Here is a 22,915-nt window from a genome sequence, read left to right as displayed (position 1 = left end):
CATGTAGTTTACTTCCTATCAGTATTACAAAAGTGACCTGCACTTAAAGCAAGGGCACATGAAGCGAGGTGTGTGCTGATTGCACATAGCAATGATTGTGAGAGCCTAATGCTTACCAACCTGTACTGATTTACAACAGCAACATGGAAATGGGCGATTCTGAGTCCAAGACATCCAGATCTGCTATGAGAATGTCTCAGGGTCTCACTTGGTATCCTGTAGTACTTGTTGAACCTCTCTAATCTAGTATCAAAGGGGTAGCCGTGTTAGTCTGAATCTGCAAAAGCGACGAGGAGTCCTGTGGCACCTTATAGACTAACTGAAGTGTAGGAGCATAAGCTTTCGTGGGCAAAGACCCACTTCGTCAGATGCATGACATGCATCTGACGAAGTGGGTCTTTGCCCACAAAAGCTTATGCTCCTACACTTCAGTTAGTCTATAAGGTGCCACAGGACTCCTCGTCGCTTTTTCTCTAATCTAGGACTCTGATTCGGCAACATCCAGCAGGATCACAATCTTGCTGGATCAGAGTGCCCTGGAAGTGGGAATCGAGTCTGACAGCTGGAGCTCAGCAGCAGCCAATGCCAGCGGCAGGGCAGCTGGCAGCGGACACGAAACCCCAGGCTGGTGGTGGATGGGAAGCTTTGACTTCCCCTGGTCTGGCAAACTCCCCAGTTCGGGACCACTCAGATCCCGAAAGTAGAGGGTGCTGGACCAGGGAGGACCAACCTGTACTTATTGTCTTAAGCATTTATATTGCAATTATCTCTGTGGTATCTGAATAGGAGGAGTAGGCAAATGTTTTTTGTTAATGTTCACATTCCATGGTGAAGGTATAGTCAAGGATCAGACTCCAGAAAAATAAATTATTAGTGTTAAATTTGCTGTTAACTGTTTTCATGTTGTTTCGTTCTTATCTCCCTCCAAAAATGTCTGAAATTCAAAGCAATGTTACAGGAAAAAAGAAAACATTTGCATAATACTTTGTTGTACAATATTGTACCCTTCTTGCTAGATCAAAAACTATTTTAGATGATAACTTATAATATTGCTGTTTCTACAGCTTGTTTCAGAAAAGAGGATAGACAAAAACCTGCTGCCTCCCAAGAAGATCATTGGGAAAAATTCCAAAAGTCTAGTGGAGAAAAGAGAGAAGGAATTAGAAGTTTACCTGCAAACACTTCTCGTCAAGTTCCCCGTTGCTGCACCCAAAGTTTTGTCTCACTTTTTACACTTTCATTTATATGTAAGTTACGTGCTAGCTATGTAGGTATTTATAAAGTGCCCTCTCACCATAGTATTTTGCCCATTTGAGTCAATGAGCAGAGCAGGAGTCCAGTGAAGTTTACCTCCTAATTTTAAGTACAGGCAGTCCCCGGGTTACATGGATCCGACTTACATCAGATCCCTACTTACAAACGGGGTGAGGCAACTCCGCACTAGCTGCTTCCCCCCAGCAAACCAGGGAGACGCGAAGCTAGCACTCCCCCCAACAGACCAGGGAGATGCGGAGCGGCTTCTCTCAGCAGACATCTCAGCTTGAGAATAAAGGACTGAGGGAAGTGAGGTGTGGGAGAATAAAACTGAGCTCTGGAGAAATGTTTGGCTAGAGTTTCCCCTACAATATGTACCAGTTCTGACTTAGATACAAATTCAACTTAAGAACAAACCTACAGTCCCTATCTTGTATGTAACCCGGGGACTGCCTGTAGCTTGTTATTTTTTTACTTGATTAACCTCAGTCTCTGCAGGGTTTGGACAAATAAAAAGTTAGGTCATAGAATGAGTTTTGTCAATAACATCTTTGACGCTGTCCCTACTGTCATTGAAACTTCTATCAAATAATGAGGACAGGGCCTTTGGAATGAAAAATATGTTGGAGGAATACCCTAATGTACCCTAATGTTTTGAATGAATCTGACTTGCATTGTTAGACTGAAATCAATATTGCTAGGTCTCAAAAGGAAGATTATGTAATTGAACCCAACCTGTACTTAATGATTAGCGGTTGGAACAATGGTTCATATTATGACAGCTTCAAGTGGACCAGATGAAGAAAAATGGTCTCTCTACTGGAAAATGTACTGATAGTGGCCTCTTGAGGAAGTTCTACCCAGCAAATAGAATATTATAGCAGAAGATGCTTAAAGTAATAACTCCTTATTGCAGTCCACCAGTTGAAAATGGTTCATTCATCTCTTATGATTGGATTTCTCCTTTTTGCAGCATGCTGTTCTGTTGTAAGCATAATGAAACATTACAGAGAAGAATTTGCATTGGGGTTTGAGCAGGAAGGAAATGTAGCAATTGCTTTTAATGGATGAATGTGTGATTCTGAGCAGACACGATAAGTTGTATCCTGATAAATTAATATGACTATCAGCTTTTAAAAATATAACTGTGCTTGGTAACATGACATAATGTTTAAAATACAAGGTTAAGAGAGAAGTCCGGGTTCTAGTGTGGTTGTGCACAGCGTTCTTGTGTGACAATGAGTAAGTCACTTAATTTCTCTGTATTTTAGTTTCCTTATCTATATAATTGGGGTTGATACTTTGATCCATTCATATTTTGGAAGGTCTTTGATTTCAAGTGGAAGTACTTCTACAGTGGATATGCAAAGCATTTTTGTATAAGCTACTTAACCTATAGTCTCCCTCTTCAAGTATTAATTTGGAAAATGGCATATTTAGGTAGACATCTAGATCTAAATTTTCAAATACATGGTTTTTATTTCTTGACCATGATTGCCCAGTTTGAGATAGAAGGAGGTGTGAATTTCAGAGGTGCTGCTGAGTTGTGCTTAACCCACGCCTCTGAAAATGAACCTTACGTGTCTGACATTAAGCATCTAAAATGTAACAAGCCCATATAATATTATTTAAATTGATTTTTGGTTTATTTTTTCCTATTTAAATGTTCACAGTTCTGAGAAATTATGGAGGGAATAGGTAAGGGGCCAGACAATTTAATGATAGTAGATAGTGAGAATCAAAAAAAGTTAAGGCTTTATAGCTGTTAATACACACATTTTCAACATTACATATAAAAATATACAAAGTAAATATCCTTTGATCAAACTCTAATAAATCCTTAAGCAGCACTTTTCATGCTTTGCCAATCTGTCAATTTCATTTATTACCCAGGATAGTAGTTCTTCTGAAGTATCTTATGTGTATGTTGAAGTCAACATTTATTTACCTTTACCAATAACAATCTAATCATTCCAAGCCTAAATATACCTAATGAGAGAGGCACATCAATATTTTATGGTTGAGCAAACTCAGGGACAAAGGTTAAGACTTCCCAATATGACCATCTGGCAAGTCAGTGGCAGAGATGAGAAGAGGATTTGACGGCCCAGCCCCTCTGCTTTTATGATAGATTGCCTTCCCATTTGCATCTGGGAATGTATCCAAACCCAGCTCATTGAAACATACTGCTATGTATTCAACCACATAGCTTTTTAAAAAATTATTAGAGCTGTGTTTAGCTCTAAACAGATCAACTCTCATCCGTTCTTTGGATAGTACTTGTGAGTTAACAGCGAAGTGAAATGTTGCTTAAATTATACTATTTTTTCCTAGTAGGCAAATCTGGGTTGATGTTTGAACTCGTTAAATCATGTTGCTCAGATGTTCAAGAATACTTTTAAATATTTACAACATTAGTTAGTTACACATCAAAAAAGCCTTAATATTAACAATTCTGCTAAATAAAAGCACCCCCTAGCAGGCTTTTAAACCCATATGTCAATGTCCTGTCTTCTGAAAGTGGCTAGTGCCAGATGCTGCGAAGGGAATGAACAGAACAGGACATTTGTAGAGTGATCTACCCACAGTCTTTCAGTCCCAACTTCTGGCACTTAGTGGCTTGGGCACACCCAGAGCATGGGTTTGATGGATCTGTCCTCCATGAATTTATTTAATGCTTTTTTGAAACCAGTTATATGTCTGGCCTTCACAACATTCCCTGGTAAGGGGGTCTAAAAACTGACTGCATTTTGTATGGAAAAACACTTGTTTGTTGTAATCCTGCTATCTGTTAACTTCAGTGGGTGACCTCAGACTTCTTGGCTATGTCTACATTGGCCCCTTTTCCGGAAGGGGCATGTTAATTTCAGCCATGGTAGTAGGGAAATGCGTGGGGGATTTAAATATCCCCCGCGGCATTTAAATAAAAATGTCCGCCGCTTTTTTCCGGCTTTTAGAAAAGCCGGAAAAGAGCGTCTACACTGGCCCCGATCCTCCGGAAAAAGCGCCCTTTTCCGGAGGGTCTTATTCCTACTTTGAAGTACTTTGAAGTAGGAATAAGAGCCTCCGGAAAAGGGCGCTTTTTCCGGAGGATCGGGGCCAGTGTAGACGCTCTTTTCCGGCTTTTCTAAAAGCCGGAAAAAAGCGGCGGACATTTTTATTTAAATGCCGCAGGGGATATTTAAATCCCCCGCGCATTTCCCTACTACGATGGCTGAAATTAACATGCCCCTTCCGGAAAAGGGGCCAGTGTAGACGAGCCCCTTGTGTTGTGCTTGGGGCCCCACCAAATTCACAGTTCATTTTGGTCAATTTCACAGTCATGGGATTTTTAAAATGGTAAATTTCACGATTCAAATATTTAAATCTGAATGTTCTTTGTGTTTGTAATTGTAGGAGTCCTGATACAAAAAGAAGTTGTGTGGGGGTTGCAAGGTTATGGGAGTTGTGGTCCTGCTACACCCTTACTTCTATGCAGCTTCTGGCAGCAGTATTGCCTTTCCAGCTAGGCAGCTGGAGAGCAGTGGCTGCTGGCCAGAAATACAACTTTGAAGGCAGAAATAACAATGGCATTGTATGGTATTACCAGCCTTCTGCACTGCTGCCTGCAGAGTAAGCAGCCGCTGTATTATGGCCACAGACACAACACAGAAGTAAGGGTGACATGGGTATGGTGTTATTCTGCACTGCTGCTGGCAGGATGCTGCCTTCAGAGCTGGGTACACAGCCAACGTTACAACCACTGAGCTCCGGTTGCACAGCTCTGCAGGCAACGAAGAAAGAAGGGCGGCAATACTGTGATCCTCCTAAAATAACCTTGTGAGCCTTCTGCAAATCCCTTTTGGGTGAGGACCCCCAGTTTGAGAGTGGTTAGTTGAGACCTGGAGAGTGGCAGCTGCTGACTAAGTCCCAGCTCTGCAGGCAGCAGTGCAGAAATAAAGGTGGCAATATCATATCATGCTTACTGCTGCTGGCGGTAGCTCTCAGTCCTAGCCACTGCTCTCCAGCTGCCCAGGTCTGAAGGTAGCAGTGCAGCCACCTCTCCTACAGTAACCTTACAACCCTCACACACCACCTTTTTGGGTCAGGATCTTTACAGTTACAACACAGTGAAATGTTTTATTTAATTATGTAAAATAATGACATTTATGATTTTAAAAATCCTGACCATGAAATTGACCAAAATGGACTGCCAGTTTGGTAGGGCCCTACTCATCATTTTCTAAGAATTGCTGTTCTAATTTGTTCATTTAAAACAGGAGCAAGAACAATTCTATGCTGCTGAATTATTTTTTTAATGCAACTTTTGTAGCTTTTAATCCAAAGTTTATTTGGGTTGAACATTTTCAACAGATCCATGCTCAGTGCAGTTTCATCTTCTGTTTCAGAAATATGTTTTCTAAAATACTTCAGTAAATGAGCAAACTAATGTGTGGTTTTGATAGACGCTGTCTTTATCCCCTTGTTATGAAGCATCAGAGTTGTCTGTGGGCAAAATAAACATTTGGATGTAATTAAGGGGTGGCAGTCGGCTCTCTGGAGGACAGAACACGCATATTGGCTCCCACCTGCTGCCCTGTGCTGCTGCTTCTGACACAGAGGCAACAGTATGGGTGGCAGGTGACTCCCCGGAGTTGATACACGCCCAGCATCATCTTTTAAGCCAGCTTCCTGGAGCCCTGTGGGTAACAGTGAAAGTTAACTGATTACAGTAAAACTCCATTGGTCCAGCACTCCTGATGGTCCGGCACCATCAGAAACACGAAAGTGTTCCAGGCAGCCAGACAATTGGAGCTGCTCTGCGCCCGATTCAGCCGCTGCTGAAACTGACCAGCAGCTGAATCGGGGAAGCCGGGGGCAGAGCAGCTGGGGTGCTGCTGGGTTGGTCCGGTAATGCCGCCCATCGGGGCCGCGGGAGCAACCTGGCAGCACCCCAACTGCTCTTGGGGACGCTTAGGGCAGAGCAGCTGGAGTGCTGCCGGGTTGGTCCAGCAGCGCTGAGGAGCGGTACTACGGGACCAACCCAGCAGCACCCCAGCTTCTCTGCCACAGGGGTCCCGGATTCAGCCGCTGCTGAAACTGACCAGCAGCGGCTGAATCGGGGACGCCTGGGACAGAGCTGGACTATCCGAAGGGGGGGCTATGAGGGGTCTGGGGTGGCAGCCCCCCCCCCCCCTTCTGATTGTCTGGCATATTTGATAATCTGGCACCCCCTGGGTCCTAAAGGTGCTGGATTCTCGGAAGTTTACTGTACATGGTTACACATTCACACCCGATGGGTATGTCTACACTGGCCCCTTCTCCGAAAGGGGCATGCTAATTTTACAGGTCGTAATAGGGAAATCCGCGGGGGATTTAAATATCCCCCGCGGCATTTAAATAAAAATGTCCGCCGCTTTTTTCCGGCTTTTAGAAAAGCCGGAAAAGAGCGTCTACACTGGCCCCGATCCTCCGGAAAAAAGCCCTTTTCCGGAGGATCTCTTATTCCTACTTCGAAGTAGGAATAAGAGATCCTCCGGAAAAGGGCTTTTTTCCGGAGGATCGGGGCCAGTGTAGACGCTCTTTTCCGGCTTTTCTAAAAGCCGGAAAAAAGCGGCGGACATTTTTATTTAAATGCCGCGGGGGATATTTAAATCCCCCGCGGATTTCCCTATTACGACCTGTAAAATTAGCATGCCCCTTTCGGAAAAGGGGCCAGTGTAGACGTAGCCTTAATGAATACTGACTTGAGATTCATTTAGTTTCTATTACATCCTCCATTATAAATTAGATGAATATTTCAAGGTTAAGTTTAACTGTTGCTTGAAGGTTTACTTTTGATACTGTTTTTGCAGGGATTTCTTTGTGTTTAATAGAGAATTAATGAAAAAAATCTTACTACTTTTGCCTTGTGTCAACTGCCTTTGAATTTCCATAGGACCTTTCCTCATTGTGGGTGGGAAATATTTAATTCCCTGTCTTGGTGTCTTTCATTCCCCTCCTTTATGGACTTGGTGAGGTAGTAGTGTTAATGTCCCTCTGTTGACATTTTTTTTTCTCTTAATCTCCCTTCCATTTACACATTTACCTGTTGATTCATGGGGCTGCATTAAGGACAGGGTGGGGCAGACAGCACTTAAGCTGTCAAAGTAAATGTGAGGAAGAAAAGCCTAGAGCAGGGCTACACAACATGTGTCCCATGGACTGCCTGCGGCCTGTTTGTTTGCGGCCCGTATGGTACAGTTTGGGTTTATGCAGGGCTCAACATGTGGCCCACGAGTGGGATCCTTTGAACGTTGCCTCTACTGGGAACACGCTGCACGACAGCGAGTCAATAAAATGGTCTTCTGTTGATATGCGTTTTAGTAGTTAAATGTCTGGACTGTCATTGCTCATTAAAAGTGCTGTCATAAGGGTGGAAATCAAGTAAATATTTCATTTTATTAATATCGGCAGAACTGACTTAAATGGAGCCTGTGTGTTGTGTTAATCTTGCCTTAATCTTTGTATTCATGCCTGTAGGAGTGAAAGAAGCTATTTACATATATATTTGCTGGGCTTGACAAATAATACAATCTACTTGCCCGTGGCGAGTAGATTGTAATCCGGAAGAGCTGGGTTCGGACGATATACGCATGCGCAGATCGCCGGACAGTGCGGCTGTCGAGCAGGGCTCGCTGCGGTTTGGCGAGCCCTGTATATTTGTATATATTTACATATGTGCAACCACACTTAAGTTGCTCTCGGCATGTGCTGTGAGCATCGTGGTCCCTGGGGCTTCCAAAGTTGAGTAGCCCTGTCCTAGAAAGAAGTGAATTAACTAACTATAGCTATCCTTTTCTTTTGACCTGTGCAAGCCAATGAAGGCATCTTTTCCATGTTAGTGGTGTGTAGTCTGTCTGACATAGGAGAGAAAATCTTGAAAGTTTAATACATGAATAGCTTATTCCAAGATCTCTTTTCAAAATAGTGGACTTGCTGTTTTTCAGTTCTGAGTGATTACTACAACCTGTTTAAGGAATGAGTTTACTTTCAAGTAGTGCCAGTGTTCTTGGTTATATTTACTCGAGTATCTGTTACATTGAATAGAGTAAAGACATCTGCTTAAGAATGAGTGTATTTATCTGTAGTCTAATGCTGTCTCTGGCTTTTTAGGCTCTTAATTTTCAGAATTATTGCAAGCTGTATCTTTAGTGACTTTAGTATTTAAAAAATCCATAGATGTAATTATGGCCTCAGTACTTCATTTTTAAAGATGTTTCTGAAGATCTAATGTGTTAGGTTTTTTGATAGTCGTTAGAAGTGCTCAACATTTGAAGAATGGAAAACATTTAAATTAACTCAAAGTGGTTTGTTCTTTGCAGGAAATCAATGGGATCACAGCTGCACTGGCTGAAGAGCTCTTTCACAGAGGTACTGTAACGAGTTGCATAGAATTTAATAGAGAATGGCATGCAGACTTTCTTTGAACATCTTTCCCCCCCCCCCCCCCCCCCCCGGGTCTCCTATTTATTTCGAGTTTCCTTATCCTGTAATCATAACTCCGGTCATCTGAAGAAGTGGGCTGTGCCCACGAAAGCTCATGATACTATCTACATGTTTTGTTAGTCTATAAAGTGCTACCAGACCATTTGCTTGCTGTTTTTTAAATTATTTTTATTTGAATATACATGGGGTGATGTGTGTCCAGGCAGCTAGATATAGAGTTCCCTTTTGAATGTTGTAGATCATGTTTTCTCTGGTGCTTTTTTTTTTCCTCCCTTTCCCTTTCCCTTTCCCTTTCCCTTTCCCTTTCCCTTTCCCTTTCCCTTTCCCTTCTATCTCTTGCTGTGAACTCTTCCCTGTTGGATGCTCCTTATTTTGGTACGAGCAGTGCTGGGCCATTGTCCATGCTGGCTCGTAAAGTTGCTCTCAGCAGCTAAATGGAAATGTAGCAAATAGGTACTTCCATGCGTGCGCAGACCCTGCCTCTTGGAATGGACTTATTGGAACGTGTGTCAAACTCTGATATGATGAGAACTGAATGTCCTCCTCACCAGGAAACTACCTCAAACCTCTTGCTGTGGCATATTCCAACCAAGGATGTAAAATCCCATTTAATTAGTTAACCAGTTAAACATAGTGTTTAACTGATTAACCATTCACATCCCTAATTCCAGCACTTCCTCTTGTAACTTAAATGTAAGTTTTTGTTTTAGTGCAAGCTGAAATAGAACTTAATTTGCTCACTGCATTCATTTGTGGCAATTTTTTACTTCTAACTTAATAGTATACTTAACCTCATAATTCTGCATTCTAGTCAGCTTTTGTTCCTGAGACTTGGCGACAGAATGCCTTTTCCATTTGTGAAGGGAATTCTTGTGTTCTTGCTGCTCATGGAGCTGGTCTGTAATGAAGCGGAAGGGAACTTGTGAAATGGTAAAACCATTTCAGAGGGAGTTTACGTGGATCCGACTTATGTCGGATCCCTACTTACGAACGGGGTGAGGGAACCCCAAACTAGCTGCGCCTTCCCCTTCCGAGACGCGCCGTGGCAGTCCCACCGCCCGCATCCTCCGCGGCGAGAAAAGCCACTCAGCGTCTCCCTGGTCTGCTGGGGGGGTGCCCCCCAACAAACCAGCGAGACACGGAGCAAAGCCGCGGAGAACGCGGGTGGCGGTACTGCTGCGTGTTTGGGCGGTCCCGCTGCTCGCGTCCTCCGTGGTGAGAAAAGCCGCTCCGTGTCTCCCTGGTCTGCTGGGGGGAGGGTGCAGCTAGTGCGCCCCCTCCCCCCCCCCCCCCCAGCAGACCAGGCTTTTCTCGCTGACGCCTGGGGTAGAGCAGCTGGGGAGCTGCCGGGTTGGTCCCACATCACCGAGGTGTGGCGCTACTGGACCAACCCGGCAGCGCCCCAGCTGCTCTGTCCCAGGCGTCCAGATTCAGCCGCTGTTGAAACTGATCAGCGGCTGATTCCAGGAAGCCCAGGGCAGAGCAGCTCTGCCTCAGGCTTCCTGTAGTCAGCCGCTGGTCAGTTTCAGCAGCGGCTGACTTGGGAACACCTGGGGCAGAGCAGCTGGGGTGCTGCCGGGTTGGTCCAGTAGCGCCGAGGAGCGGCGCTGCGGGACCAACCCAGCAACACCCCAGCTGCTCTGCCCCAGGCGTGTCCGATTCAGCTGCTGCTGGTCAGTTTCAACAGCGGCTGAATCTAGACTCCAGTTCCGACTTACATACAAATTCAACTTAAGAACAAACCTACAGTCCCTATCTTGTACGTAACCCGGGGACTGCCTGTATTACATTGTCAGAACTCTTTAAAATAATAATTACAGGACATGCAAACCTCATTAGATGTATATTGATGTATAGTAGCAAAGCAGAACCTGGCACTGGTTTGTAAGAATGAGACTTCCAAAGTCTGCAGTTGGCCTTACTCTGCTCTCATGGAAGCAAGTGACGGAGTGCTTTTGGAAATCACATCCATAATCCATAAAGTTTGTTATGAAAACTGATGCTTGTCCTGTCCCTAATGTCTAATAGCCACCTCTGAGTGAGGAGAAATGCTAGCAATTCAAAATCAATGTATTTGTGTACTATTTTCTGTATTCCCCATTGTATACAGCAAATTCTGGGAAGTCTGCAAATATCATTTTTGTTAAAAGGAATAACTTCATGAAGTCTGTAGTTTTCAGTTCTTCAAATACTTGTTTAAAATGGCAACAACAAAAAAATGTTGCTTAAGTACTTTAGTCAGAGCTAGGGTATAAAGGGCAATCAGACAAATCTCCAGCCTGAGACACCCACCGCATAATTCTGTTTTGCCTCTACCCTAGAATAATGATGAAAATCAGCTGTTTCTCCCTTTGGATGAAATCTTAAAATATAAGGCCTCCATGTTTATCATCACTGTGTTTTTGGCTTTTTTCAGGGGAGCAATTACTAATGGCTGGAGAGGTCTTCAACATCAGACCATTGCAGTTATATGCTATCACTCAACAACTGCGGCAGGGGAAACCTACATGTGCTAATGGAGACGCCAAAACTGATCTAGGTCATATACTGGATTTCACATGTAGACTCAAATATTTAAAGGTAGAATGTACTGATGTAAATAACGTCAATGTCGTTTTCTGCAGTTCTTTTCAAGTCTTTATTTGTGTACATTAGAACTTAATAGTGCAGTGTTAGTGTCACTTAATCTTTTGAAAGCAAGGAAACTCCAATGTTAAGGCTGATTAGGTGCCCTAGAATCTTTACCTTATTGTGCCTAGAAGTAACACATTAGCAGCTGATATTTTTCTGCATGATGTGGCTTCCTCAGAGTCCCATTTTAGGTGCTTTGTACATAGGCATACAACCATGTAACCTTTCTGAGCATTGGTTGGCCTTTGGGGGTGCACATAACTCTGTGATATTTTCTGTTTAGTGTAGCGTTTATAGAAACTTTGTCCATCTCATCATTCTTACTTCATTGTTTTTATATCTTGTAATTATAAATAGTTACTGTTCCATTGGGCAGATTGCAACCGAGTTTCCATTGAAAACCAATTTTAGCCCCTTATTATCTTAACAATAAAAGCTCGTGTGGCATCCTCAAAATTGGTAGGCTTAGGCCACATCTCCATTTATCATGCCAGAGATCGATCAGCCTGCTTTTGATTTAGCAGCTCTAGTTAGCAAATACTGAACGTGGCTCCAGTCACAGCAGTACTCCACGCAGTTATAAGGAGTAAGGGAAGCCGATGGGAGCGTTTGCTCCCGTTAGCCACCCACTATGAAGATCGTGCCAAACTCAGCTGAGGTAAGCCAACTCTAGCTATGTATTTTATGTAGCTGGAGTTACGTACCTTAAGCAGGCCTTCTGGGTCTAGTATAAATCTTGCTCTCAGTCTGGAGCCAAGGCAGGGTTTTTTCTGCCAAATTTGAAGTGACCAGAAAAGGGTTTCCTCAGTTCTGAAGTAGTTAAAATAGAGGGTATTACATATCCAATTAAAAAGGCAGATTTTTTTATGCTTTATAGCAAAGAGAAAACAGCTTCCCTGTGTCTTGCCTGACTTCTGATTTAAATCTGTCCGGTTGATCATATAGCTTCAGAAGACGTTTAATTGTAAAGGAGACCTTTCAAGAATATTTAAAAGTGAAAGCACTTACAGTATGAGCTTGCACCCTTAATGCAATGAATCAAATTAAATATTAATGTAATCATTAATTATGAATCCTATTACATATTAATCCATTTTTTGTCTGGGATTAGAATAGTTATGTGTCACAGAGCAGTGGCCAGGAACTCCAGTCCCTTACTAGGCAAAAATGTATGGCTGGGGAGACTATGCAGCTGTTAGAAGCAAAGCTGTGCCTGCAGCTCCCTTTCTGTGGAGCTTTCCCATTTCCAGCATTGAAGCTCCTATGGGGGGGCGGAGGGAGAGGGAGGGACACCCCTCCCCCCGTGTTCTTTGGCCCAGTAGTGTTGTGTAACCCTGTAAGCTCTGATAGCTTGTGCCTACAGCATGTCAGCTTTTTCAGAGCTTGCAAACCCCGAATGAGTCCAAGCAAGTAATGCACTCACTGCAGGCTTCTCAAATTCAGATGTTCATGGCAAGTGTTACCGAACTGTCTGCATTGGTACTGATATTAAGTGAAGACAAGCAGATAACGCTAATTTGGAGTTACTAGATTTACACAGAAATCCAACATGATACTCGCTTTTTTTCAGTCTCTCAACTTGGAAATGTTTTATCCTACTTGAAACTCTGAGATGGAAGTGTGTACTTTTTAAATTTTGTTTCAAGAAGAGAGTTGATTTTTAATTCCTGGGAATTAGGGTGTCAATTAGCTTACAATGGAAAACTAATTCCAATCTTAACTATGAAGTCTTTTCCATAACTCTAGGTGCTATAATGTATAAACACAAGGTGGCAGCCTTAGGCAAGGGCTCTAAACTTAAACTCCTGAGCCACGCAGATACCTACCTATATTCCATGTAGGCAGCACTATTCCCATAGGAGGATTTCTCCCATTGACATTAGCACCTCTCGCAGAGATGGAATTCGGGATGTCCACATGTAGTTGACTATACGATTAACCCATAAACCCAAGCTTATCGGTTAATCCTGGTGACTACGTGCATTTCTTCCTCCGCCCTCTACTTGCTAGGTCTTTATTAGAGGTAGTAAGGCGCGGAGCCAGTTCCCTGCAGTACAGGCAGTCCCCGGGTTATGTACAAGATAGGGACTCTAGGTTTGTTCTTAAGTTGAATCTGTATGTAAGTCGGAACTGGCGACCAGATTCAGCCGCTGCTGAATCTGACCACCAGTTCTGACTTACATACAGATTCAACTTAAGAACCCCAAGTGTCCTCAAGTCAGCTGCTGCTGAAACTGATCAGCGCTGATTCCAGGAAGCCCGGGGCAGAGCAACTCTTCCTCGGGCTTCCTGTAGTCAGTGCTGGTCAGTTTCAGCAGCGGCTGACTTGGGGACGCCTGGGGCAGAGCAGCTGGGGTGCTGCTGGGTTGCTCCAGTAGCACCGCTCCTCGGTGCTACTGGACCAACCCAGCAGCACCCCAGCTGCTCTGCCCCAGGCGTCCTGATTCAGCCGCTGCTGAAACTGACCAGCAGCGGCTGAATCAGGGCGCCTGGGGCAGAGCAGCTGGGGTGCTGCTGGGTTGGTCCAGTAGTGCCCAGAGCAGCGCTGCGGGACCAACCGGCAGCGCCCCAGCTGCTCTGCCCCAGGGTCCGGCAACAAAAGCCTGGTCTGCTGGGAGGGGGGCACACTAGCTGTGCCCCCTCCCCCAGCAGACCAGGGACACGGGGAGCAAAGCCGCAGTGGCAGCGGGGTGCCGCGCCGCGGCTGGGGCTTCACTCCCGGTGCCCCTGGTCTGCTGGAGACCGTCTCCAGCAGACCAAGGGCACCGGGAGCAGCTTTTCTTGCCCCGGGGGTCGAGGTGGCGGGACCGCTGCCTGTGAGCTCCGGGGCGAGAAAGCCCCGTTCGTAAGTGCGGATCCGACATAAGTCAGATCCACGTAAGTCGGGGATTGCCTGTACTTGCTCTGCGATACTCTGCTGCTGACAGGAGAGCATCTTCACTGAAGCACTACAGCCGCAGTGTTTTAAATGTAGACCTGCTTCAAGTTCAGTTCCTTGCTTTCTCTATTTGGCTTTTGCCTTCAGTGTTTTTTCCCTTTGTTTTTTAAATGCTAAATTGTGTTCAATTGTCATTAACAGTGGAATCATTCAACTGCTTTGGCTATCATTTTGGAAAATTTGCCATTATTGTATTTATATGGTTCAGTCTCTGTCATTTACAGCAGACATTGATAAACGGATGTGTGTTGACTGATTTTGTTTGTTAATTCTGTCTTTAATTTTGATGCTAGGTAAATGGCACAGAGGGACCTTTTGGAACCAGCAACATTCAGGAGCATCTCTTGCCTTTTGATTTGTCAATATTTAAATCTCTTCATCAGATAGAGGTATGCTTGAGACACTGTTGGTTCAGAAATTTTCCAATGGCTGTTCAAAAGTAGTCTAGCAATACCATTATTGCAACGTATCACTTAGTATTGGTGAGCTTACATTTACATTGGCTTGGCACTAGAAATAATTACAATGTTTGTTTATAAATTTTTATTGTTTATATTAATTATTAATAAAGGAGACAAGTACCACTTTCTCTAGCCTGGGAAAGAAGGATGCTAGACTAGATATTTAGAATAGCTCATTTTGTACTTCCCCTAAAAGAGCAAGATTCATAATAGAATTACAGTAGATCTTTGTTTCAGATGTAAAAATCAAAATCACTTTTGTGATGATCTTCCTGCTGCTTAGAAAAGATTAGTAGGAAGTTTTAGCAAGGTGTCGTGTTACTAAAACATCTTTATTTGTTGAAATTCCAATATTTACAAATAATACCGTGAAATAAAATGTTTTTTACAGTGTACTTCGAGGTGCAGTGCTTCTGTTTGTTAGTTTAGTTGTTAATTTGAAAAAAAATATTTAATTACAATTGGTCTGACAGTGCAGTTGAGACAGTTTCTGTTACATGAAATGAATGGCTGCTCATGTATTACATCATAACTTGCTTACCAGACAGAATATTTACATCATATGGAGATGGCCAATGTCTGTACTGTTATGAAATATAGAACAATAGTGAACTCTCATTTTCAGGGTACAGTAAATGTTACAAATTCAAAGACACTGGGGTTATAATGGCAAATGCATCAAAGAAAGCATTAAATCAGCTAGAAGAACTCTGATCAATCCATATAGGTTTATAGATTCCAAGGCTGGAAGTGATCACTGATCATATGATCTGACTTCCTGTATGACAGAGGCCATAGTGGTTTTTAAACTACAGGGCGTGACCCAGGCATTGGGTTTCATTGCTGCAGGGGGATCAGGTGACCAGTGGGGGTGCTAAGACAGACTGTCTGTCTGTCCTGGTGCCACAGACTGTGCTGCACCCCAGAAGTGCCTGGCTCCTAGGTGGCATGGGGAAGCGCGCACAGGGCTCCGTGCCCTGCCCCTGCCTTGAACACTGGCTTTGGACTCCCATCGGCTGGTAATCTACTGCTAGCTGCTTCTGGGGCACCATATGGTCTGTGGGGCCAGGAGAAGCAGGAAGCTGCCTTAGCATCCCCGCAGCACGGCTGACTGGGAGTCGTTCAAGGTAAGCCCCTCTTTCCCCAGCCTTGACACCCCCAAAGCCGGATCCCCCCTACACTCCAAAGCTCTTATCCTCAGCCCCATCCTGGGGCCCACACTCTACTTCAAATTATGTTCGGTCACAGGCATCAACAATTTTCTTCAGTGGAGTCATGAGGGGAAAAAAAAGGGTTGAAAAACACTGACATAGATGTTTCCCAAAACAATTGCTAGAACCTATCTTTTAGAATAGTGGCAAAAAATTGTCAATGGTGAAGAATCCCCCATAATCCTGTGTAAATTGTTCTGGTGATTGATTATTCTTGCAAATAAGGTATGAATTTATATAGTAACTCTGACTTTGTCTAGCTTCATCGCTAAAGAGCCCATTGTCAAATGTTTGTTTCCCTCAAAGGTACTTATAAACTGTAATCAAGTCACACCTTAACCGTCTCTTTGTTAAATTTAGTAGATTGGGCCCCTTGCGTTTGTCACTATAAGGAAGGTTTTATAATCCTTAAATAATTCTCCTGGCTCTTTTCTGAACCCTTTCAATTTTAACAACATCTATCCTGAAGCGTTGGTGCCAGAACGGACATACGATTCTAGCAGGGGTCACATGAGTCCTAAATGCAGGGGTAAAATTGCCCCTCTACTCCTGCTTGAGACCCCTGTTCACACATCCTCTGGTTGCTTTAGCTGTTTTGGCCATACTATCAAACAGGGAGGATTTATTCAGCTGCTTATCTGCCTCCAGCTATGTAGACTGCTGTTGTGATCTCTGGCCTCAGGAGGTCTGGTGGCTCGTAACTACAGTGTGTTCAAGTGTCATCAACAGTGGAATCCCTCAACTTCTTTGGCTGTCATTTTGGAAGGTTTTTTGTTGTTGTATTTTTATGATTCAATCCCTGTAATTTACAATATACATTGATAAATAGATGTGTATTGACTGATCTTTGTTTACTAATTCCATCTTTAATGTCACCAGCCTCTCATTCCTTACATTCTAATATTCATGTACTTGTGACTTATTTTATAAGGCTGTATTTTCCCTTTAAACAGATAAATCACTGTGGTGCAAATCTTATTAAAGGGCTGACTTCATCAAAGCACACTTTAACCACCATGAGTGTTCGGTTTTCAGCAACCTCCATGGAAGTAAGTGAATTTTTTTAAGGCTGACAGTTGTTCAAAGCTTGTCCAAAAGCGATGCAGTTGCAGGAGTATTTGTTTGAAGTCATGTCTTTCTGTGTCAAGTTTTCCTGTGAAAGCCATATGACTGAAGGGTCCTATATTACCTTGAAGGGAAATGTCACTTCTGTACATTGGAAGGGATTGTTTATCATCTGTGCACTGACTCCTTAACAGCTGTTTTTTCAAACAAAATGTTGACAGATTTTAAGAGATCTTTATTAGAGGGAATTAGTTATTAATCCATAACTGTATGATTATTTCCTGCTTATTCAGTTCTCTGCACTCTCATTGGCTGAGGGGGGGTGTCTGGTATCCATGACAACTGTAGTTATTTCTCAGTAATCTGAGTGTCCATGCAGTTTCTTTGCTTGGAGAAGCTACTGCTGTCTGAACATCCCATCCTTATGCTCAAAATAAGCATCATTCTTGGAGTTGCAATCCTGAGAGTCCAGATATTAAATTCTATTAAATTTAATCTGAATGTTTTCTGAATTTAATCTGAATAGTTGTCAAAGTTTCTTCAGTGAACTGGTGCAAGACTTGCTTTGAGAACTATTTGTTTTCCTTGAAGGCGTAGATGTAATGCTTTAATAATGTTTTTAATTGTCTGTCTTACACAGGAAATTCTAGTGCCTGAGGCTTCTGAATTTGACCATTGGGAGCCAGAGGGTGCCCTTTCAAGTTGTCCTGTGACAGCGGTTATCCCAACTTGGAGGACTTTAACAACCTTAGATATGAGTCACAATCGCATATCTCAGATTGATGATTCAGTGGTAAGACATTATGGAGCTTAGTCTTCAAGACATTTTCTTGTTTTAAAAAAATACATAGCAAGCATACTGTGAAACAATCTAGATAGCTGGCAAGGCTTGAAATTTACATTAGAAACTTCCATTTGTCTAGAGGGTTTCTGTTTGCACTGATATTTTTTTCACTTAATATTATACAATGACAATCTAAATCACAGAAAAAGCAATTAGCTAACCACAGTGAAATCACATGATTAATTGAAATTAATTGTGATCTTAGTTGTAATCCCACAATTAAAATAGAATATCAATTGACATTAAATATTTTGGATCAACTTCTACATTTTCAAATATATTGGTTTGTTACAATATAGAATACAAAGCATACAGTGCTCACTTTCTATTTTTATTGCAAATATTTTCACTGTAAAAATGATAAAACAGTATTTTTCAATTCATGTCATACAAATATTGTAGTGCAATTTCTTTATCATGAAAGCGCAACTTACAAATATAGATTTTTGTTGTTGTTGCATAACAGCAATTAAAAACAAAAGAGTGTAAAAGGTTAGAGCTTACAATTGCACTCAGTCCTACATCTTGTTCAACCAATTGCTTACATTTATGGTAGATAATGCTGCCTGCTTCTTATTTACAATGTCACCTGAAAGCGAGAAAAGATGTTTGTCTGGCAATTTTGTAGCCAGCATTGCAAGGTATTTGTTCCAGTTATACTATCCTCTTCATGCTTTGGCCACCATTTCAGAGGACATATTTCAGTGCTGATGATGGTCATTTAAAAAAAGTGTAAATTAAATTAGTGACTGAACTCTCTGGGGGAGAATTGTATGTCTCCTGCTTTTATTTTACTCCCGTTCTGCCATATATTTCATGGTATAGCAGTTTCAGATGATCACTTAGCGTGTGTTCATTTAAAGATGCTTTCACTGCAAAACACAAAGATGGTACTAATGTGATATTTCTGAGGATAGCTACAGCTCTCAACCCATGGCATGAGAACCTGAAGTGCTTTCCAAAATCTTAGAGGGAGAAGTCATCAGGCATTTTCAGAAGTCTTAAAAGAGCACACACTATTACGGAAACTGCAGAACCCAAACCAACAAAAAAGAAAATCGCCCTTTTGCTGAAGGCATCCAACATAAATGATGAAAACGAACATGTGTTGGTCCCCATTGCATCAGGGTATTTGAAAATGCAAAAGACAGCCAAAATATTTAAATAAATGGCATTCTGTTTAACAATGTGATTAATCACTTTTTTAATCACACAATTAATTACAGTCAACTTTTAATTTCTTGACAGCTCTAAAAGGAATAATTTTGGAAGCTGCTTAAGCAGGTTTGTTTGAGGGCAGAAACTACTGAATTAAAAGTCGATGGCATTTTCCGTAATGGGGATGTACTACTTGGAACTATGTTCTTCCCCGCAGTGGGGACATGGACCTGCAATTTTGCAAAATCGTGTGGTAAAAAATCAAACATAATAAATTCGACCTCAATTCATAGTGTAGACGTGGCCTCAGGCAAAGCCAGGGCACTGGCAAATGCAGGTGCATATGCAGCATGTTGTGATTGATTAGTTGAATTTCAGAAGAGCTGCAGTGTTCGTGCAACTTTTACTGTTCAAACTAGTCTTATTTTTAACTGTTTATAAAAAATAAAATCCTGTTCTGGGATAGGTTTTGTCAGTGTTTTCAGCAATCTTGAATCCCACCAGTTCTAGTAACACACTTGATAGTGTTTTCAATATGAAAAATCTTCTGAACATGAAGACCACATCCTAAGTACTCAGTCGAGCCATTGGTTCCTTTGTTTTCCTTTCCACACGGCTTCTCAAATTAAACATAATTAAAGTAAGCTGTGGTTTTTTTAGCTGTCACTGCTATAATGTATATGCACCTCACAAACAATTAACAAAATTTTCCTCGTAACCCATATGTGAGATAGGGAAGTAGTTATCCTAATAATGTAAACGGGGGAATTAGAACATAGATTAAGTGGCTTGTTGAACGTCATTAAGTCTCTAACACAGGCAAAAAATAGTCTCCGTTTGCAAGGTCCAAGTCAAGAGACTTTACCTCACTGCATTCCTTCCTCCCTTCAGTTTTTTTGAGCAAAGATTGATCTTTTGGGAGATGAAAACCAGCACAAGGATATAATGCAGGCAGCATCACACCAAGTCTCTGAATGAGTGTCAGTAATTACTTTAATTCTGCAATATGAATGAGTTTGAAGGTTAGGGTGTAAATAGGATCTAGAGTTTATTGTGGTTTTATGAATGCTTCAGTGAGATACAAAGTTAATGCATGAACTGTAGCCATAAGAGCCAAGCTCATCTGACTCTTGCGATTTTTAGCTTTATCTGGTTTGCTGCATAACCCAAATACTCACTCCTACTGAGATGAGCTATCTTAAATGAACCTGGGCTGTAATGCATGGCTCAACTGGGAGACAGCACATTAAAGAATGAGTATGAAAGCCATCATTTCTTGACCTCAGTTGTCAAAGAAAAGATGTTTTTTTAAAGTAGTGCTTGATGCCACTTAAGTTGTTGAAATACCATATTGGGTGAGTGAGGGTTTTTTAAATTTTATTTTGCTCAGGACATAGAGACATGCCTTTTTCTTATTCATTAATCAGCTCAAGGCCGGGAAATGTGGGCAGATTAACAGAAGCTAAATGACATTTTACTACATAAAATCATTTCTTCTCTTCCAGAAACTAATCCCGAAGATTGAATTCCTAGAATTGAGTCACAATGATGTGTCACTAGTAGAGAATTTACAGGTCAGTGACATATTTGAAAATTGAATTTTGTCTCCAAAGTCTTGGAATGTGAGAGCACAGAGCTGCTTCCTTTGGACTTTGGTATTGGCTAATTTTCTCATGCATCGTCATTAACTGTAAAGATTACATCCGGACATAATTAAAAACAATTGGGGCAGGCTTCCTCTTCCATGTTCCACCATATACCACTTTCAGTCCTCTGTTTTCCCTCTTACATTTTTTTCTTCTTTCACCAATTTACCTCCATTTTTATTGCTTTGCACAGCAGCTAGCTGGCAGTGAGGGCAGCATGGGTCTGTAGAACTGAGCTGGGAGGATCCCACCCTCCCTCCATCAGGCCCACATAGATGAATAATACCATCCATATATTTTTCAGTGCTGGCTACTATGTAGTGTAATCTTGCACACAGCTGGGGGGTGAGCATTACCATGTCTCAAATACATGTTGTTTAATTTGACTGAATTGGTGTGTGATGTTACTGTGTTCTTTTCGTGTTGCAGCATCTTTACAACCTCATTCATCTGGACCTATCCTACAACAAAATTGCATTGTTGGAAGGTGTCCATACAAAACTTGGGAACATCAAAACTCTGAATTTAGCTGGAAACCTCCTGGAAAGGCTATGTGGCCTTAACAAACTATACTCACTAGTCAACCTGGATCTGAGCAACAACAAAATAGATCAGGTAACTACTTAGTTTTATTTGAAGAATACATTTAACTTTTAAAAAATTATCCTTCAGATTATGGGCAATATGTTTCAAAGTGAGTGGTTTCAGATAAATAAGTTAAATACAGACATAGTAGGTTTTTGTGCTTGCGGTTATGATAGTTTTTCTGTTTTATTCACCATATGTTTCGTCTCCATGTTTATACATACGCTAACTTTCAAATAATGCAGATTTGAGTGACACCTACATTTATATATTACAATTTTCAGATTGAGGAAATAAGAAACATAGGAAGCCTTCCATGTTTAGAAAAGGTGATTTTATCCAACAATCCTTTGAGCATCATTCCAGATTACAGGACCAAAGTGCTAGCCCAATTTGGGGAAAGAGCCTCAGAGGTAAGCCATATAGAATTTGTATTTGATTTCAGCACTTAAAAAGCTTTTCATTTCTTTTAATCTGTAGAGAAAACAAGTAGCTTTGGTTGGTTGGCACAACTGTCAAACTAGTTTGCAAAAATTCCCTTAAATGTTTTAAGAACATAAGAACGGCCATACTTGGGTCAGACTAAAGTTCCATTCAGCCCAGTATCCTGTTCTCCAACAGTGGCCAATGCCAGATGCCCCAGAAGGAGTGAACAGAACAGGGAAACATCAAGTGATCCCTCTCCTGTCATCCATTTCCAGCCCCTGACGCAGAGCCTCGGGACACCATTCCTGTCCATTCTGGCTATAAGTACTGATGGACCTAACCTCTATGACTCTATTTAGCTATTTTTTGAATGCTGTTAAAGTCCTGATCTTCACAACATCCTCTGGCAAGGAGTTCCATAGGTTGACTGTGCTGTGTGAAGAAAAACTTCCTTTTGTTTTTTAAACCTGCTACCTATTAATTTAATTAGGTGACCCCTATTTCTTGTTATGGGAACAAGTAAAAAACTTTTCCTTATTCACTTTCTCCATACCTGTCATGATTCTATAGACCTCTATTATATCCCCCCTTAGTCTCCTCTTAAGCGGAGCGCTTAATTCGAACTAGGTAAACCTCATTCTACGAGGACTAACGCCTAGCTCGAATTAAGTAGTTCGAATTAAGGGCTGTGTAGCCCCTTAATTCGAACTAGTGGGAGGCTAGCCCTTCCCAGCTTGCCCTGGTGGCCACTCTGGCCACCACCAGGGAAACTCTTCTGCCCCCCTTCCGGCCCCGGATCCCTTGAAGGGGCATGGTCTGGCTACAGTGCCCGTGCCAGGTGCAAGCCTGCCAGCACCCAGCCAGCAGACCCTGCACCTGGCACGGCACGAACCAGCCACCCGCCGCCACCCAGCCCTCCGCCTCTTCCCGGGACCAGGCTGGTGGCTCCCGGGAGCCTGCCCAGGTCCGCAAGAGGCGGGCGCCCCCAGGTCTAGTGCAGAGATCGTGGACCTCATCCACGATGTCCGCACTAGGCACAGGAAAGTGGCCGTCTAGGGCAGGAGAGATGCCAGCCTGGCCACCCAGGAGCAGGTTTGCATGAAAATCAGGGTGGTCCAGTGAGACCCCTGACCCTGAGCTTAGAATGGCCGTACTGGGTCAGACCAAAGGTCCATCTAGCCCAGTAGCCTGTCTGCTAACAGCGGCCAACACTAGGGACCCTGGAGGGG

At 42.6% G+C, this 22,915-nt stretch overlaps 1 protein-coding gene across 6 annotated transcripts in view; it reads left to right on the top strand.

The window, feature by feature from the left end:
* Positions 1–22,915, top strand: part of NISCH (nischarin) — a 48,569-nt gene that overhangs the window by 5,639 nt on the left and 20,015 nt on the right. For all 6 annotated transcript variants that reach the window (XM_075939424.1, XM_075939428.1, XM_075939427.1 and 3 more), the window contains exons 3-11: positions 1,065–1,247; positions 8,598–8,646; positions 11,138–11,301; positions 14,584–14,679; positions 16,916–17,011; positions 17,668–17,820; positions 20,535–20,603; positions 21,105–21,290; positions 21,545–21,673. In XM_075939424.1, the coding sequence (XP_075795539.1) occupies positions 1,065–1,247; positions 8,598–8,646; positions 11,138–11,301; positions 14,584–14,679; positions 16,916–17,011; positions 17,668–17,820; positions 20,535–20,603; positions 21,105–21,290; positions 21,545–21,673 (1,125 nt within the window). The remainder of the gene's footprint in view (positions 1–1,064; positions 1,248–8,597; positions 8,647–11,137; positions 11,302–14,583; positions 14,680–16,915; positions 17,012–17,667; positions 17,821–20,534; positions 20,604–21,104; positions 21,291–21,544; positions 21,674–22,915) is intronic.

This window comes from Pelodiscus sinensis, chromosome 11, assembly GCF_049634645.1.
Source record: "Pelodiscus sinensis isolate JC-2024 chromosome 11, ASM4963464v1, whole genome shotgun sequence".
Taxonomy (NCBI): Eukaryota; Metazoa; Chordata; order Testudines; family Trionychidae; genus Pelodiscus; species Pelodiscus sinensis.
Note: the sequence above shows the minus strand (reverse complement) of the source record. Positions and strands in the feature narration are given on the sequence as shown.